Genomic DNA, 18765 nt, shown 5'->3' on the forward strand with positions numbered 1-18765 from the left:
AGAAATCCCAACCTCACAGAAAAGATACCATAATTGTGGTTTCCAGAGGTGAAGGATGGGGGAAGAGGGAATTGGAGGAAAGTGGTCAAAGGGTACAAACTTCCAGTGGTTAGAAACACTAAGTCCTAGGGATATGGTGTCTAGCACAATGAGTCCAGTTACCGCGTCAGGATGATCTATAGGACAGCTGTTAAGAGAGTCCATCTTAAAAAAAAAAAAAGAGAGTCCATCTTAAGAGCTCTCATGACAAAGAGAACATTTTTTCCCCTTTATTCTTTTTTTCCTTCTTTTCTTCTTATTCTATCTCTAGGAGATGATGGATATTACCTAAATCTACTGTAGCAATCATTTCACAACTGAATAAATCATCATGCAATATACCGGGAACTTCTGCAGTGATGTACATCAATGATTTCTCAATAAAACTGGAAAAGAAAAACACCAAAACTTTGAACAGTACATGAAATAAATCTCAGGAAAGTTGTAAAAAAAAAAAAAACCCAAAAACCTCAGTACTGCTTTTAGAAAATAATATACATAAATATAAGCATTACATTAAGTAGGGAAAAAATGATAAACTATTAAATCATTCAATTATTTAGAAGTTCTTCAGTTAAAAGTTAAATAGATTTTTTTTTAAGATTTTATTTATTTATTTGACAGAAAGAGATCACAAGTAGGCAGAGAGGCAGGCAGAGAGAGAGGAAGGGAAGCAGCCTCCCTGCTAAGCAGAGAACCCAATGTGGGATTCAATCCCAGAACCCTGAGATCATGACCTGAGCCAAAGGCAGCGGCGTAACCCACTGAGCCACCCAGGCACCCAGATTTTTTTTTTTTTTTAATGTAGGTGCAACACCAAGCATGGAGCCCACTGTAGGGTTTGAACTCAACGATGATCCTGAATCAAGACTTGGACTCTTAACCGACTGAGCCACCCAGGTGCCCCAGAAGTTAAATAGACTTTAAATCCAGTTAAACCTCCAAAAGAGGTCATGTTTCCACCCCGCAGTTAAAAATTCCAAACATAGAAGCTGATCATTAATCACATAATAGAAATGCCTTTTGGTCCATGATAACTTTGTCCAATATGCCTGTGAGCAGTTCTACTCTAATGATTTCACAGGTCTTCGGAGGTGGCTAGAAGTAAGTAAATCTCTATATACTTATATAGGAATTGCTTCAGAAGGGGTTAGAGCAGTTCTCCTGAAAGTTTAGTCAAAGAGTATATATTTTTAAAAAAGGCTGTCGCAAGAAAAGTTATCTTTAGAAAACTATGGACCTGCTCCATAGTACGGAACCTGTTCCAGTGGGCTGTGGCTGGAACAGAATAACCAAGTGGCATTTGGAGATTCTCATCCCCATTTGTTGAGTCAACCTGAAAGGGAGGAGCCCAGACACCTGCATATTTACATAAGCTCCTCTAGGAGTCAGACATGGCCAGGGAAGAGAATTAACGTCCTGGTAATCAAGACTCAGCTCACCAACAGGAAGGTAATCCAAATAAGAGGTGCTCTCCATTACTAGCCAGATTGTCTTTGATATTCTTCATTTTCTACAGATACATCTTTTTACAGAAAAGTAAATTAGAAGTAATAATTTTTGAAAAAAATGTTTTAAGATCTCTTGATCATTATGAACATGGGATTATACAGCAAACATTTATGTTCTGATGGGATAGTATTTAAATTAGGAGATCATCTTTGAAAGTCCTTAAAATGTAATCTTTGGTCTCTAGTCAAGAGAATAATGGAGTCTTAGGAGTGATATTTAAATTAAATTTAATTCAAGACAAACATCACATACATCCACCTTCTCCAAAATGCTTAATTCATCTGAATTAAGGAAATGGCAATTATTCTGACTGAAGTCTTTGTTCTGTGATATGTGTGTTTGGGCAAGTTTAGGCAAACAGCAAAGGTTTAGAAGTCCTACCACCAAGCCTATAGCATTTTGAAAATGCAAAAGCCAACTTAATTTTCCAATCTGGCAGTTCAATATGAGCTGCCAAAGTCTCATCCAATTAGTCCTTCTATTCCAGATAATATAGTTTCCTTGGGGTCATTATGGTTTTCCTTGGACAGTGGTCCAGTACACGTGAGCTCTCCTTTCCAATTCCCTCAGTTAGCATGGGCAACTCTAGTATCAGAACCATGGAAGTTCAACATCGTTGTCACCAACTCTGGAAGATCAAATTCGTGTTTCCACCCCCAGTCCTTCCGAGCATTGCTGTCATCAAAGTTCATCGGCCAACTATCCGCTAGGAAAAGACATGGAAGAGAAGCTTGAATTACTCAGACTGTGGACTTGCAAAAATGTCTAGCACATTTTATATAAAGGTCTACCATACAAAATGCCACAAAAGAAATTCACCCTCCGAAATTCCTCCTCCAAGGAGACCAAAGTGGCCATTATGCACATATATAGCCACCCTCTTAGATCAGAAGATTCTATTACATGCCCACGATCAGGCACTGGGGATTGTGACTCACTATTAAAATCTCCCATGGATGTGTAGGGCAGCAATCTTCTACTCCAGCAGTGCTCAAGGCCACAGCGGCAATCACAGCATCAGAAAACCCATGGACATTTTCTTATGCTGTTGGCTGGTTTTATGTTTCAACAATAAAATGGTGAAATGCTGAAAAGCTATTTATTTGGAATAGGATGATTCCACCCCGTTAGATATCAGTGCCCCAAAGTGCAGCATCTGTTGTCTCAACAACAGCTTCTTCTTCAGAATGTGTCCAGAACCTCCTTATTCTCCATGCTTTATGTCCTCAAGGGACTCACAGTGCCAACTAAAGCTTCACTTAGATTTTGAGGAGAGTTGAAATGATATACCCACCTATGGCCTGTCTAACAGAATCCACGTTGTACGTGATCTGGAATTCTGGTATGTGCTTGAGAACCTCCTGGGCCAGGTCCTCAGGGGTGAAGCTCATGGCATTGACATTGTAGGTCCTCATGGAGAGGGACTCTGCCGGGGCCTCCATGACTTCCAGAGTGGCCCTGAGGCAGTCATCAATATACATCATTGGGAGCCTCGTGCTGGGTTTCAGGTTGCACTCAAATTTGCCATTCTTTAGGGCATCGTGGAAGATCTGGACTGCATAATCTGAAAGAGAATCCTGTCTGTGAGTCGTCTTATAACAAAATGATGAATGCGTTAGGTCAATGGTTACACCTTAGGCTCTTTATGCTCCTCAGCATCACTGAGGACCCCCAAAGAGGTCTTAGGAGTGTGGGTTGCATCAATATCTACTAAACCAGAAAGTAACGGAGCATTTAAAAAATACTGCTACATCTTAAAATGATAATAATAAACCCATCACATAGTCATATATATGATATTGTATATGAAGAAGAATGTATTTTTCAAACAAAAGAAGGCTTAGTGAAAAGAATGGCATGTTTTACATTTTGACCATGTCTTGTTGCCTGGCTCAATAACAGAAAGCTGGAGTCTCCGGTTGCCTTGTGTGTTCAGCCCACTAGGCCGTCACACACACAGTCTCTAGAAAACTCCACAGTGCATTTGTAAAGGAGAATGAAAAGAAGGCAAATGACAGCTTCATATTGATACGGAAAGAGTTTTGACCTCTTGGACCCCTTGGAAAAAAACAAAGATCCTGAGGGATTCCCAGTGCATAATTGGAGAGTATTGTATTAAGGCAAAAAGCTTTTTAAAAAGTAACCCCAACAAAAATCTCCTTTAAAATCCCTCAGATTTGGGGATGCCTGGGTGGTTCAGTTGGTTAAGCATCTGTCTTCAGCTGGGGATGCCTGGGTGGTTCAGTTGGTTAAGCATCTGTCTTCAGCTGAGGTCGGTCGTAAGGGTCCTGGGATCAATTCCCACATAGGGCTCTTTGCTCAGCGGGGAGCCTGTTTCTCCCTCTGCCTGTCACTCCTCCTGCTTGTGCTCTCTCTCTCTCTTTCAAATAAGTAAATAAGTAAATAAAATAAATTTAAAATCTCTCAGATTTTGCCAAGGTTTATATTTTATTATTTTTTTAAAGATTTTATTCATTTATTTGTCAGAGAAAGAAAGAGCAAGCAAGCACAAGCAGGGGGAGCAGCAGGTAGAGGGAGAAGCAGGCTTCCCCATGAGCAAGAAGCCCAGCGTGGTACTCAATCCCAGGACCTTAGGATCATAACCTGAGCATAAGGCAGACGCTTAACAGACCGAGCCACCCATGTGTCCCAAGGCTTAGCTTTTATATTATATCTCAGAGCCCCTCCTATGGGAAGGATTTCTAATATGGGAGTTACTGAACATAATGCATGCTGGAGTTCAAACTCATAACAATAAAAATAACAACAACAACAATGACAAGAACAACACTTATGCTCCTTTAACAACATGCAATGCATACATATAGTCCATTTTCACGGAGTTCTCTGCATTAAGAAACAAAGGCTGGATTCAAAGAAAGAGGCCATTTCCTATTTGGTGTTCTCCTGCATTACAAATTCGACATGACAAATTTGTTCTCGAATATTACCTGTTTGATTCTAGCACTGGGGATAGCTAATCGCGGGCTGGATTTGCAACACCAGCATGAGCTGCCCTTAACACGTTCAAGTCAATGGGATTCCATGAGCTTCTCAGATGCGCGTGCCAGAGAGGGCGCAGAAACTCGGGGTCAGCACACAGCTAAAAAGAGAGCTGGTCCCTTGCTGCTCTTCAGGGCACGTAGAAAGCCTATCTTACTTAGGGCAAAAACGGAAAACAGCACTTACCTGTTGTTCCTCCTCCAGGCTGGGAGTCTGCTGAAATAATTCCAGGATATCTCAAGCATCGGAAATCTAACCCGTAACGGTAATGGTAATACTACAAAAAAGAGAAAAGCAACGTTAAAACAAATGCTTTAAACCAGACAGAGCAAATGCAAAGAAAAGAAGAGCTCTTTCTTGGGGGGTGGGGGATGGAGCAGAATATCTTTCCATGCAGTTCTACTGAAATATTCCTAAAGGAAGCGAGACTAGAATTTCTAAGGGCCACTCACTTTTCTTTAACAAGTAACCCTTCCGCTTTCACTTTCAAAAAAATCACTCTGGTGATATATCAACACGGTCAATAACAAATCAGCCTGCGCTGATTGTCAGCTCTTCTTTGGAAGAGAGTCACTGCTCGACACCCGAAACGATCCTCCGGGAGCGTGTTCCTGTAGTGCAGAATGGCACAGAGCTCAGGGGAGGGCTGTGGGGGAGGAGGGCAATGCCTGATACCTCAGCTAAAGGAGCAGACACCACTCACACATGTCCTAGAGTTTTTTTTTTTTAAGTTTTTAAATTTTATTTTATTTGAGAGAGAATGAGAGCGACAGCATGAGCAGGGGGAGCAGGAGAGGGAGAAGCAGGCTCCCCACTGAGTAGGGAGCCCAATGTGGGATTTGATCCCAGGACCCTGGGATCATGACCCGAGCCAAAGGCAGAGGCTTAACCAACTGAGTCACCCAGGCTTCCATTAGCACAGAGTTTTAAAGACAAAGAATATTAAAAAAAAAAAAAAAAAGAACAAAAGTCCTTTGACCTTCTCCTTAACACAGTGTTCAAAAATCACATCCCATTACTGCCAATACTGGGAGCCTGACAGAACGGAGCAGTACCAGTAAGACAGATAGCAAATTAAGAAGAGGGTGCCATCGAGGGGCCAAGGGCTAAGGAGCTCTTCTGGAGCATTCAGTTCCTGCCACTTGGCAAACACAATCAGTTTGGGAGCACTTCTGGGGGCTGGGCGGGGGTGGGGGTAGAGGTAAACGTCCCCTCCAAGGATGAGTCAGCTAGTGTATGAGGCAAAGAGAACAGAAAAGGCAACGTGCGTCATCTTGCCAAGCAAGGCTTACTTCTCCCATGAGCTCGGCGTGGACCTTGGACACCCCGTAGATGGTCCTGGGCCTCTGCACACAGAGATCGGGAGTTGGATTCCGGGGAGAAGTAGGGCCAAAAGCTCCGATCGTGCTAGGCACAAACAATCGCAAACTGTGCTCTGCGGCGACATCCAGGACGTTATGCAATCCTGCAAGGAACAGACATGACGACCACTGTCTCAAAAATCTCCTGCAGAAGAACTGGAAGAGCTGGCAAATCAGCCATCCTGGGCAAGACCCAGAAACTTACCAGTGATATTGACGGCCCTGGCCAAGGACACATTTGCTTCCCCGACCGCACTGAGCAGAGCGCTATAATGAAGCAACCAGGTGATGCGATTGTTTACCACGATCTCCCGAAGATTCTTGTAATCCAGAATGTCGGAATAAATAAACGGGCCTACAAGGAACACAACAAAACCAGAGAAGCACAAGTTAGGGGTTTAAAAAGCCAAGGGGACCTTCCCCCCAACACCAGTTGGCTCGTGAACTCCATTAGGGTCAACTGGATGGCTGGCTCATTGGACGCTGTGCAGCATTTTGCTTACGAAAGAACAAACCCCAGCCACCCCCCAGGTAACAGGAGCTCCCGCTCATGAAGAGCTTAAACTTGCCACTCGCTGTCCAAGGCCTTTCTGTATACTTAGCTCTCATAGAGCCATTCAGGAAGATAGATCTGACCGGGAGGGAAACTGAGGCACGGAGAAAAACTAGCCAGGATCAGAGTGAGTGTGAGAACGGGGGGGGGGGGGGGTGTCACAACCAGGCATCTGGCTCCTGAGTTGGTGCTATTAATAGTCCCCCTACAGGCACGGTAATTTCACTCTGCGGAAAAGTTACCCATTTTAAAAAGGCTAGAGAAGTGGGTTTCTAAAAGAACATACAACTTGGTGTAGAAGAACCACAGGCATGAGCTAGGGAGAGCCAGGCTAGTTCGGTGGCAGCTTTCCCCACTTACAGCAAAGTACCAGGAAGGACCTGGAGACCTTACAAACATGTTTCTAAGGTAGGAAAAAACTTGAGGACTTTGCAGTGTTTGTGTGTGTGCGCAGCAGTTTAAGAGCAAATTTATGTTGGGGCCCAACTCTTGATTTCACCTCAGGTCATGATCTTAGGGCTGTGAGATCAAGCCCTGTGTTCGGCTCTGTGCTTAGCACGGAGAGTCTCTGTTGGGATTCTCTCTCTCTCTCCCTCTTGCTAAAATAAATAAATAAATAAATAAATCATCATCATCATCTTTTTTTAAAGAGCAAATCTATGTTGAAATAGGAGGATTAATTTCTCCAAAGTTTTAGAGTTCTTTTTTCTCATTACAGAACTTGATTTTTGTTTTCCCTCTGAGCAAAGAAATTAAAGACTCAAAAAGGCAGGAATCAAAGTTTTTATTCCAAAGATACTATCCAAAATAATGCACAAAGATATCATCCCCAAACTTTACTTCAAGTTTGAAAGAGTTCTCCTGTTCTTGTAACTCTTAACAAGAAGCAGCATTAACTGCAGACATTTCACAAAATTACGAGGGATCATATTAGGAATGTGGGTTTTTGTTTGTTTGTTTGTTTTTTTAAAGAGATAGTGAGTTAGGGGATGAGGCACAGAATGAAAGGGAGAGAGAGAATCCCAAGTCAGCTCCACACCCAGCATGGAGCCAGACATGCGGCTCAATCTTACCATGCTGATCTCGTGACTGGAGCTGAAATCAGGAATTGGGCACTTAACCCACTGAGCCACCCAGGTGCCCCCAAATAGGAATTTTTTTTTGTATTTATTTATATGACAGACAGAGATTAGGCAGAGAGGCAGACAGAGAGAGAGGAAGGGAAGCAGGCTCCCCGCTGAGCAGAGAGCCCGATGTGGGGCTTGATCCCAGGCTCCTGGGATCATGACCTGAGCCGAAAGCAGAGGCTTTAACCCACTGAGCCACCCAGGCGCCCCCCAAATAGGGAATTTTTAAAAGTCACACAACTGGGCCTCAATAACACCTTTCTTTTCATCACAAGTCTGGTTATGAGCTGCACACACTGATCCCATGAGCCGTCTCTCTAACTACATTTTGAAAATCAAAGATGAAACAAAACAAGGCATCTTGATCTCTTACCACTGTGGAAGATGTGATCGGGGGGTTTCCTTATGTCAGACAAAATCACATTGTCCTTCCCAAATCGTTTCCTGTAGGGAAGAGCAAAACACGTGACTTGGTACATCTAGGATAGAACTGGGCCAATGAAAATGCGCTTTCAAATAGGGCAAAGGACCAGTGGGGGAGACGATGAGCCACAGACCTGCTACATGTCTATGATATGAAGAACAAAATAAAATGATTATATGTTGCCAAAGACAAGTTGTACATACTAAAGAACTCAGATTTTCAATTTCAGCTTTTTGGGCTCTTACCTCAAAAAGTTAGCAAGCCCTACTCCAAGCTGGCCAAGACCCCCTAGATGAAGAAGAAAAAAGTGGAACTTTAATTCAAATCTTACCAGTTCATTTATTCCCAGAACATAGTAACAGAATAAGACTGTAGGGCAATCTCAGCTAATTAGGGAAAGGCCCAGTCTGACCTGATAAAACTAAGTTACATCCTTCACACGAGGACAGAGATCGATACGGGTAATATTAGTTGCAGAGACAAAACTCTTTCTAGCATTGGGTGGCTGACAGGAAGCAACGGCGCAGAAAGAGAAAAAAATCACAAGAAAGCAGGATAACCTCCTAGCTCCTTAAGTCAGGAATTCCTCTCAGACCTGCCCTCATTATTTGATAGGTTCTGAAGCCTGAATGCAACAGGAGCCAAAACACTCAAAAGCCAAACAGAAAATTTGAGATCAGCCTCTGGAAGGATTATCAAGAAGCCCATCCCCCATTAGGACTGGGCTGGGGTGCAAGAGGGGAAAAGGGGGACAAACCAGGAAATCATTCAAGAAAAGGGAAGACAACTGAATTGACAAGGAGCCATGAAGAAAACTAATTTTTTTTTTAATGTTTAAAAATTAAAATTAGAGGTTCCTAATTTAGAGGCTTAAAAATGCTGCTGAGCGAGGTGCCTGGGTGACTCACTGGGTTAAGCCTCTGCCTTCGGCTCAGGTCATGATCTCAGGGTCCTGAGATCGAGTCCCACATTGGGCTCTCTGCTCAAATAAATTAATAAAATCTTAAAAAAAAAAAAAAGCCACTGAGAGGGATGCCTGGGTGGCTTAGTTGGTTAAGCGTCAGCCTTTGGCTAAAGTCATGATCCCAGGATTCTGGGATCAAGCCCCACATCCCACTGGGCTGCTTGCTCAGCGGGGAGCCTGCTTCTTCCCCTCCTTTGTCCCTCCCCCTGCTTGTGCATGCGCACACGCACGCGCTCTCTCTCTGACAAATAAATAAAATCTTTTTAAAAAAATGCCGCTGATTGAAATGGGTGAGCTACAGCTGGGGGAATGGAACTGCAAATTTCATCTGAGAGAGGTAAACGAGGCAGGGAGATACAGAAAGTGGGATTTCCTGTAAGTGCTTATTACCATGGGACTTCCACCAGGCCCACTGACACCACCACAGAAGATGCTCTGCTGGTGGTGGAGGGAGGGAGCAAACTAGCACCAGATAAGTGGGGCAAACCAGGGAGGACAGTATAAGGGGGAAGTGATTACACCTGAAGTCCATTTCCAGCCGGAGAGGAGGAGGCGGAAGTGAAAGAAACACACACACACTGTGAGGAATGTAAGAAGCCAAGGGCATGGTGGGAAGAAGGAAATAAAGTGTGTCCACCACATCAGAGGTGGGCTTGTGTTGACTGGAAGGACCTGGAGTGCCAGGTGAAGCTTGGAATGACGAGGACATAGCATCAAGGGCTGGGTGGGCAGGAGGTAAGGAGCACAGGGAGCAAGTCTGGCGACAGTGAGAATAACAACTTTCCAAGATGGTGGAGATGGGTTCCTCAGGCAGGCCCTAACATGTCTCCCACACACAAACAGGCAACAGCTGCTGGGCGTAGATGATGTAGAGTTTGGGTTGAGGAGGTCAGTCAAGAAAAGATGCGCCTGAGGCACCACCCACACTGTAGCCCCTGCACATTTGCTCCCCGGCAGCCCTCGCCCCAGGTGATCTCAGCCACACAGCAGCTTCCTGGCCCTCCGTTTCCTAGAGCCAACCTTCAGACAATAAAAAATCACAACATGCAAAGAAAGCACTGGCAACAGTGACAGAAAAAGGATTTCGGGCTTGCCATTCTGGAGGAAGCCAATCGTGGAAAAGGTTATTTCTGATGAATACATGTTAGCTGGTGGCATGGTAGCCCTTCCAAAGCCATCCAGAAAGAGCAAAGGAAAAAAAAAGGGGGGGGGGAGGAGGAGGAGAATCATCAAGTTGCAAATGTGGAATAAAGAAGGAAAAAAAAAAAAAGCCCAACCTGTAATTAGGACACGTGGCTGGTCTGTTCCAGAGAAGGAGGCAGAGTGGAAGTTGGCATCTGCTGGAATCTGCCGAGGGGAGGTGCCCAGAAACCGGAGCGGCGCGGCAGCTGTCCAGCAGCCACAGGCTGGGCTCCCCAGCATCTGGCCCACGACCTGCCGCAGCATCCTAGTGACCAGCATTTCCCTGCAAACACCCTGCAATTAAAAAGGAGCAGAGTTCATTACACAACCTTTTATGCTCCCGACCCCTCTGAACACAAGCTCACGGGCACAACGTGGATTGGACTCCCGAACTGAACTAAAGAGACTGCTGAGTGGGCCAACGGGAAGCCTGTCAAGAGCCTCCTGCGAGCTGGGCTCTATAAAAAGGGGATCAAACCCGGCAGGCAGACAAAAGCCAGGCAGAGATTTAGAACTGACACTGCACAATGCTGACATCGCCTGCATCTAACGGTTACTGTGGAGGGGACCGTGCATGGACCTGGAAACACCACGTCAGTGCATCCCAACGAAGCCTTCACATCCTTAGAGCTGGCCGCAGTCTGTCCATGCACCACCGGAAGGCACAGACAGATCCCAGATTAAATAACTTAGTGCCCTGTCCATCTTGTGCATATATTCAGATATTATCCTTAGAGTGAACCAGACTAGGAAAGCAGATGGTTAAAAGAAAAAGGCGCTCGGTGACATTCGGTAAGCTGTGACCCCTTTGTTTTGCTGCCCTCTCCTTTCAAAAGGATCTTCTGGAAGAGCTGTTTTCTCCTTTCCTTCCAGACCATGAACATTTTAGTCCCCCTCCTCTTCCTCACCAGTTTTATTGGTTACAGACCATGAAATCAGTTCTGGCCTTAAGAGATCAAGACGGTCCAACTGCACAAGGCTTGCGACTGGAGGTGCAGGCAGGGCTTTCACACACGCCCCCCCCAACCTTCTGCCCCAGCACCCAGACAAGTGTGTCCCAAGAGTAAATCAGAGCCACACAGCAGGCTCTGCTGCTTCCCACCCTCTAAAGTCAGGCCTTCTGCACTCTGCACATGGCCCTGTGCCTTCCACAGTAAGATTTCCAACAGAGTTGACAGAGGAAGCTTCAGAGCCAACTCCAGTGACCCACACCCTTCCATCGAGCTCACCAGATCTAACCATCTTATCTTTGTAAACTATAGTTCAAGACCCTTTAAGATCTGAACTTAGCCTTCTCCCACATTCAACTCAGTACCTTGAGGAGAGAACACTAATACACAGCATTCAAAGCCCCTACAGCCTTCCCTCCCAGCTAACTTTGCCAAACAAGCAAAAGAGAGCCTTCTGCTGGAGCGTCTCTGGCTTGCTGCGGGGGATCAGGCCTGGAAAAGGGGCCCCCACTCTGGTCCACATTATAGGAAAGGCCCAAGTGTCCCTCATAAGACCTTTGGGGAAGTCATCTTTTCAGCCATCATTTTTACCCAAGACCAGGTAAGAACTCTGATTCTTTTTGGGGGGAATGGGGGTGGGGGAGGGAATAGAGTAAAGTGTAATTTTTTTTATTGGAATACAAGTACATAACTTGGAGTGGATTTGACGCCAATTGTGCCATAAGCAAATTTTCTTTAAGTGGCTAAACAAAGTTTATTTTTTTTAAAGATTTTATTTATTTGACAGAGAGAGAGAGATCACAAGTAGGCAGAGAGGCAGGCAGAGAGAGAAGGGAGGAAGAAGGCTCCATGCTGAGCAGAAAGCCCGACTCGGGGCTCGATCCCAGAACCCTGGGATAATGACCTGAGCCAAAGGCAGAGGCTTTAATCTACTGAGCTACCCAGGCGCCCCTGTGGCTAAACAAAGTTTAAAAAGCAAGTAACAACAAAAGAAAATGTCCTAGTACAGGACCAGCAGTACCAAAAAAAAATAACGTGTGAGTACATGGAGCATATACCCATTGTGCAATAGTGCAACTCTGAACTACGTATTGCCTTCGGTCCATACTCCACGGAGGAGTTATGGCTCCTCGCTTCTACAACATGCCAACACTTCCTCACAAAAACTGCTTAAAACAAAGGCACAACCCAGATCTTCCTTCATCTGACCAACTCCGTCTCCGCTGAGGTGTGCACAAGGACTGAGATTTACCCAGAGGAAGCCATGTGCACCATGTGACTGGACCGGCCTTCTCAAGGAGGGTTTCAGGACAACCACAGTAAGATAAGGGAAGAAAACAGGGAGGAATGAGGTCCTAATCACTATCCGTGCATGTTTCTGGACAGCAAGGGGGAAACCTTTTACAGATAAGTTACAAAGAAGAGGCAGATAAATAATTTGGTACAAGACACTGAACACATTCTGCACAACACCTGCACATTGCTGTCATCTGAGTACAAACTCCTCATAGTTCACGTGCCTGTCGCTGTGAAAATCTGCTTCCCTGCCCACTTCAACCTTGGCATCTTCTCACTTCTCTCTCAGGTCTGGCATCACATGGAGAAGCCCTGCACTCCTATAGCCATGGCCATCTTTATCTAACACGTGGACGGCTCTCCAATTTCTTCCTCACTGTATCTCATTTTTCTTGCCATCATTGTCAGAAATTCCGGGCTGTCAACTGCTTTACCTCAAGACAGCCATCACACCTCAACACAGAACAAGTGTATCCCTTTAACACATGACATACTAAAAAGATAGGTCCCTGAAGGGTCAAGATTTAATACTACTTAACATTTTTACTGTCATATAAACGGCATTCTTAAGTAAATCTGGCAAACTTTTCAAAAAAGCTATCCTACACCAAATACTTTGGCACCCATCACTTTTGCTGCCAAGCAGTCACCAAAGATACTAATGATTGGTTTGGTGCTGATACCAGATGAACACAAACAAAATGACAAATCCAGCCACTACTGCAAATTTTTCCATTTGTAAGGCAGAATACACTTCTGTTAAGATACTAACACAGTCTTCATGTTTGCAGCTAAAATTTTAATTTGACAAGTTTCTCTGTATTAGAAGGTGACAAGACTAGGATTTCCTTTGATGCTTTTTCCTCCAAACAAGGCTTTACTGTGTTTCTCCAGCCACTGCAATTTGATAACCTATCCTGCTAGATGCTTCAATAGCTTTTTCACTGCTAGTTTGTAAAGCTATAACAAATCATTTTTGGCTTCTCAAGAGCTCATCATATCTACATTTAAGTCATTCAGTTCATTTTTCTTTAGAGGACTCTGAATGGTTGTTCTCAAAAGAATGCTACTGGCACTGTAATATTATACAAAAACTTTCTACAGTGTAAGACACAGAATGTAAATGTCTAACAACTGTAAAACTGATGAAATCTGTCACACTTTTAGGTCTTATGTAGTTCTCTGGAGTAAATTCCTCCCTTTCATTATTCAGGAAACTCTGATAGATCGTTTCATTTTTTTCAGCATTTATAGACATGGATGGTATAGCTCTGAGTAGAAAAATCAAGTTATCTAGTATCCCCCTGTTTAGCCAACAATACAAAAATAGATAAATATCCTTTCACTTTAGTATAGTTTTATATCATTTAAAAATTTATAAAAGTGTTCAAATCAAGACTATGAAGTATAATGTTTTGACTTCTAGGACCCTACAAAATGTCTCTGGGAAGCCCAGGATTCCCCAGGTTATATTTTGAGAAGATCTGTTCTAAAGTAAAATTTGCTTTGCCAACCTAGCTATTAAATTTATATAGGGAAGTCATCAAAGATTCTTAGTCCCTCTTTAAAGACTCGATTATAGTCCACAGACTTTCTCTCCCAAGCACCTTCTTTACTTTAACTGCGCAGGGAAGAAGAAACAATTCAACAAACTCTTCCCCAGAGATCATGGAGTGCCTCCCTGACCCAGGACTCTCCAGGGTAGTTATTGTACCACTGCTCCCATCATTCTCCTGGCATTTACCTCTCTGCACGAACCACAGAACTCTAAGACAGCACTGACACTATGAAGAGGGTGGGACTGATATAGATGAAGACTTGGAGATCAAGTATGGATATGGTAGAGCTAGGTAAGGAATCAATGAGGTTAATACTGAGGTCTCTAATGTATGCTGCTGTAAGAATGGGGTCCCTGGGGAAGTAGGTCAGATGAGAAGACAGAGTTTGGAAACATTAGTCCTTTTTTTTTTTTTAAGATTGTATTTATTTGACAGATCACAAATAGGCAGAGAGGCAGGCAGAGAGAGAGCCTGCTCACAGAGAGCCCAAAGCGGGGCTCGATCCCAAGACCCCAGGATCACGACCCGAGCCGAAGGCAGAGGTTTAACCCACTGAGCCACCCAGACGCCCCCGGAAACATTGGTCTTAGGTGCCAGGAGACAATATGGCTATCTCTCTCATGAAGTTGTGAGCTCTTATGAGAAATTCCTACCAGTAACTGATGTATGTCAGTACTCACCAAACAGTGTGGAACAGACCAGAAGGAGAAAACAGGAAATAACAAGGGTTTGTCTACACCACACACACATACACTAAAACAGAATGCCCCTGTTTGCAGAAAAAAATTACTTTGGTTTCTTAGGGGAGAAACTTATTTCAACTGTGACTGCTCCGAAGATAAATAATTCTGTATTGGGAATATATATATTTTTTAATGGAAAAACAAAAATGGATTTATTTTACTTTTAAATTTCACACCACAACATTTTACTGAAAATGAAGTGATTTTTGATCTATAAATAAAGGATTCTTTAAATGTCACTCAGAATGTTTTAAGACAGATTTGAATTAACGACACGTCTTACACACAACAATTTTTTTTTAAATATTTTATTTATTTATTTGACATAGAGAGATCACAAGTAGGCAGAGAGGCAGGCAGAGAGAGAAAGAGGAGGAGGAAGCAGGCTCCCTGCCAAGCAGAGAGCCCAATGCGGGACTCGATCCCAAGACCCTGAGATCATGACCTGAGCCGAAGGCAGCGGCTTAACCCACTGAGCCACCCAGGCGCCCCACACACAACAATTTCAATCAACCAGTCACTCTGGAAACACAATGGGGAGGCGTAACAAGTATGTGATGATTTCTTAATTGTCCAAGAGGATAAAGACCTTTTTCGAATATGGAAAGAAATTAGTCTACAGTATTAACCCCTAAAAGCCATTCTCCTTTATAGACAACAATATTCAACAATATTATTGTCAGTTTCATACACTTTTACTTTATAAAGAACTCCCAGAGGAAGACATTTCTGGAGGCTTTCCCAGATATACACAGCTACATTTTCTGTCCTGCCTACAACATCTGCAAAGTATGGCACATCCAGATCCAGATTCTTATGATCGAGGGGCTTCATAATTGCCTCCTCCATATACTCTTTGAGGTCAGCCAAGTTCATAACCATCTCTGTAACAGGATCAATCTCTCCATGCACTGCCACCACAACTTTATAATTGTGCCCATGTCCTTGTGGATTGTTGCATTTCCCAAACAGTTTCGAATTTTCGTTATTACTCAGAGGTTTGCTGTGGAGTCAATGGGTCATGCTGAAGGAGACAAGGCAGGACACTCAGACCCTGGGGGCGACCGCCCTCACCTCACCTCCTCCTGTTTCAGGATATTAAAAGAAACTCCAATTTGAAATATTTAAGGCCAACAAAATAGGCCTTTTCCCTGAGGGCACATCATCAATTTCCCTTAATGTTCTCACTGGCTTGTGATCACCCCAAAATCCAGGTCTAATCATTCTTGTCATGGAGACAGTAAATAAGAATGTATTAATATCTCTGGCACTAAAGAATGAAAGTAAAAGTATCCAACACTGACAGATGAATGGATAAAAAAAAAATGTGGTGTATACACACAACAGTGTATTATTCAGCCTTGAAGAAGGATATCCTGCCACAGGCTACGCATGGATAAACCTTCAGAACATTATGCCAAGTGAAATAAGCCAGTTACCAAAGGCCAAACACCATATGATTCCACTCTTAGGTGTTAGTTATATAAGGTATCCAAGGTGATGAAAATCATAGAAAAAGGAAGTAGAAAGGCACCTGCCAAGAGGTGGGGGATAACGTAGAAGGACCATCAGTGCTTCATTCACTGGCATACAGCTTCAGTTTTGTAAGATGAGAAAGTTTTACAGATCTGTTGCACAGTAACGTGAACATACTTAAACACTACTGGAGTGTTCAATTGAGTACACTTGAGTGTTAAAAATGGTTAACATGGTAAATTTTACATGACGTGACTGCAACCACAATTTAAAATAAAACATGTAAACTCACGTTTTTAAAAAAGTCTCCAGCCCCAGTTAATGGTCTGCACATACATACATTGCTGCGGAGCTAGAAAATTCACCCAACAGAGATCAATGCTGTTTCCAGAAGCCTAACAGTCCAGTTGGTGCCTACCAAACCCTAGTCTCATTCAAACTCCTAAGCCCTTATCCCACTTAACTCCCCAACCTGTTCTTCCCACTCTGCTCATAAACCTGCTGAAACCTGTTCTTGTTCATCTCTTCTTCCAGTCTCAGGGGTCTGCAGGAGGGGTCAGTTGCTCTCAACCTTAATTCCCTACCCCTCAAAGTGGGGCTTCCTACCCTGCACTCTGTAAAACTGCTTTCAGGAAAGGGGTGCCATTTGCCTAGTTGATGATTTCCTGGCACCAGACCCTCCCGCACTAAGCTGCTGATTCCTGCCTTCTGTTCACCGCACCCCGCCCCCTGCCCCGCCCCGCCCCGCACCCCAAGCCCACGGGTTCTCCTACCTCTTAGTTTGCTTTAAGGACCAATAACCCTTACAAAAGGCATTTGCAAGGCAGTCTCTCCTTTAAATCTTCTGGTTCATTAAATAATAAATGTGTACTCTTGGGGCGCCTGGGGGCTCAGTGAGTTAAAGCCTCTGCCTTCGGCTCCGGTCATGATCTCAGGATCCTGGGATCGAGCCCCCCATCCGACTCCCTGCTCACTGGGGAGCGTGCTTCCTCCTCTCTCTCTGCCTGCCTCTCTGCCTACTTGTGATCTGTCAAATAAATAAATAAATAATCTTTTAAAAAATTAAAAAAATAAATAAATGTGTACTCTTAATAGAACTGGCCCAAGGAAAAATCAGGCACTTCCTAAAGACCGAGCACGGGTGAAACGCCTGCTTTCCTGAACCCTCACCGTATTCCTGAAGCTGGGATCTTTTTCTCCCTTTTACAGGATGAACTGCCCTGCCCAAAATCAGGCAAGTACTAAACACCAAGAGGGGTAGGAAACCGGATTCGCTGAGTCTCAAACCCTCCTTCCACCACCGCCACACTTCTCCCTCAAGAGGTACGATCAACAGGAAGCATCCCCGTGGCCGCGCTGAGGGCATCTTCTCCGCACCACCATCCCCGCTCCCGCGCGGTTCCTCCCGGCCTCTCCTCACGGGGTAACCCGACAAGCCCAGGGGCCTCAGGTCACCGCCACTCTCGCTGCGTTGAGTCTGAGTACGCTCCTCTGCCAAACCTCAAGGTTCCTCAGTCTTGGGGGACAATGATAGGACTGCCCCCACTAGATTGATGAGAACATTTAATAGAGCAATAAGAAGAGCGCTTAGCAAACTGCTCAACGTAAAGACTCCACCAACGAGCTGGTCAAGTGATGATCCGAAAGACAGAAAAAGTTTAGGGAATACCCCAGAGCTCTAAGTTGGAGATACAGAGGGCCTCAGAGGTCTGGCTCTGCAGAGCGAGAGGAGGACGCCGGGGAGAGGGAACCCAAGAAGACACGGGGCCTCAGCCGGCTCTCGGTGGAAAGGGTGAAGGGTCCCATCTTCTCCGGGAGATGACTGGGTAAACCGGTTTTAGAACGGCCGCGCCTATCCTTATTCCTTGTTGGAGGGTGTCCTAGCAAAGTGGAAGGGGCCGGGTGTCGCCTCCTGTGGACCGAAGCAGCGCCCCCGACCCCGCGCCTCGCAGCTCCGTGGCGACGGCTGGAGACCGCGCTCACGCCGGGGCCAGGGGGGCCCGCGACATCAGCCTCCGCTCCTAAACGGGGATCTGCTCCCGGGGACAGCGGCTGGGGTGACGTCCCGGAGCTCCGCACTTACCTTCCGACTGAGGCGCCCAGAGGTGCTGCGTTGCGGCGCGGGAATGGGAGCGGGAGCAGCGCGCCGCCCGAGAACCCAGCGCCACTAGCGGAAACTCGAGCCCGCGCCCAGTGCGCGGCGCCTTTATCGTCTCTGCATCCGAACCCGCCCCTCCGCGCACCAATCCCTTTCTTCCGCCGGGGCCGCGGCTAAGGAGCCGGGTCACGAGGGGAGCCGGGTGGAGGGCCCCGGCTGTCTGGGCAACCCTTTCCCCGCAAGTCTAGGCCACCTCCTCTGACCGACAAAGTGGAGAACTAAGGAACGGCTGGGAGCACGTGAGAGTCCCGCGCGCGCAGCGTGTCCCGCAGCCGCAGTGCCAGCCTTCCCGACTTCGCGTGGGCCCCGTCAAGGTGCGCGCCCCTCTGCAGGCAGCTTTCACGACTCGGAAATCGGCCCCTCTGTGCTCCCGAGAACCGGCTCGGTCTGGCGTTGAGCGGCTCCGCAGGGACCTGGG

The 18765-nt window shown here is 45.3% G+C and overlaps 1 protein-coding gene across 1 annotated transcript; it reads right to left on the reverse strand.

Annotated features, from left to right (window-relative positions):
* Positions 1-1761: 1761 nt before the first annotated feature.
* Positions 1762-18381, reverse strand: LOC116584242 (L-threonine 3-dehydrogenase, mitochondrial). Its single transcript, XM_032332265.1, has 9 exons — positions 18273-18381; positions 10261-10459; positions 8265-8307; positions 7969-8039; positions 6121-6270; positions 5847-6019; positions 4741-4831; positions 2846-3115; positions 1762-2257 (listed from the first exon to the last, which is right to left on the reverse strand). Exons 2-9 carry the CDS (start codon positions 10442-10444, stop codon positions 2118-2120), a joined length of 1122 nt encoding a protein of 373 aa, XP_032188156.1. The 5' UTR covers positions 10445-10459; positions 18273-18381; the 3' UTR covers positions 1762-2117.
* Between the last annotated feature and the right edge of the window lie 384 nt (positions 18382-18765).

This window comes from Mustela erminea, chromosome 2 (genome assembly GCF_009829155.1).
Source record: "Mustela erminea isolate mMusErm1 chromosome 2, mMusErm1.Pri, whole genome shotgun sequence".
Taxonomy (NCBI): domain Eukaryota; kingdom Metazoa; phylum Chordata; class Mammalia; order Carnivora; family Mustelidae; genus Mustela; species Mustela erminea.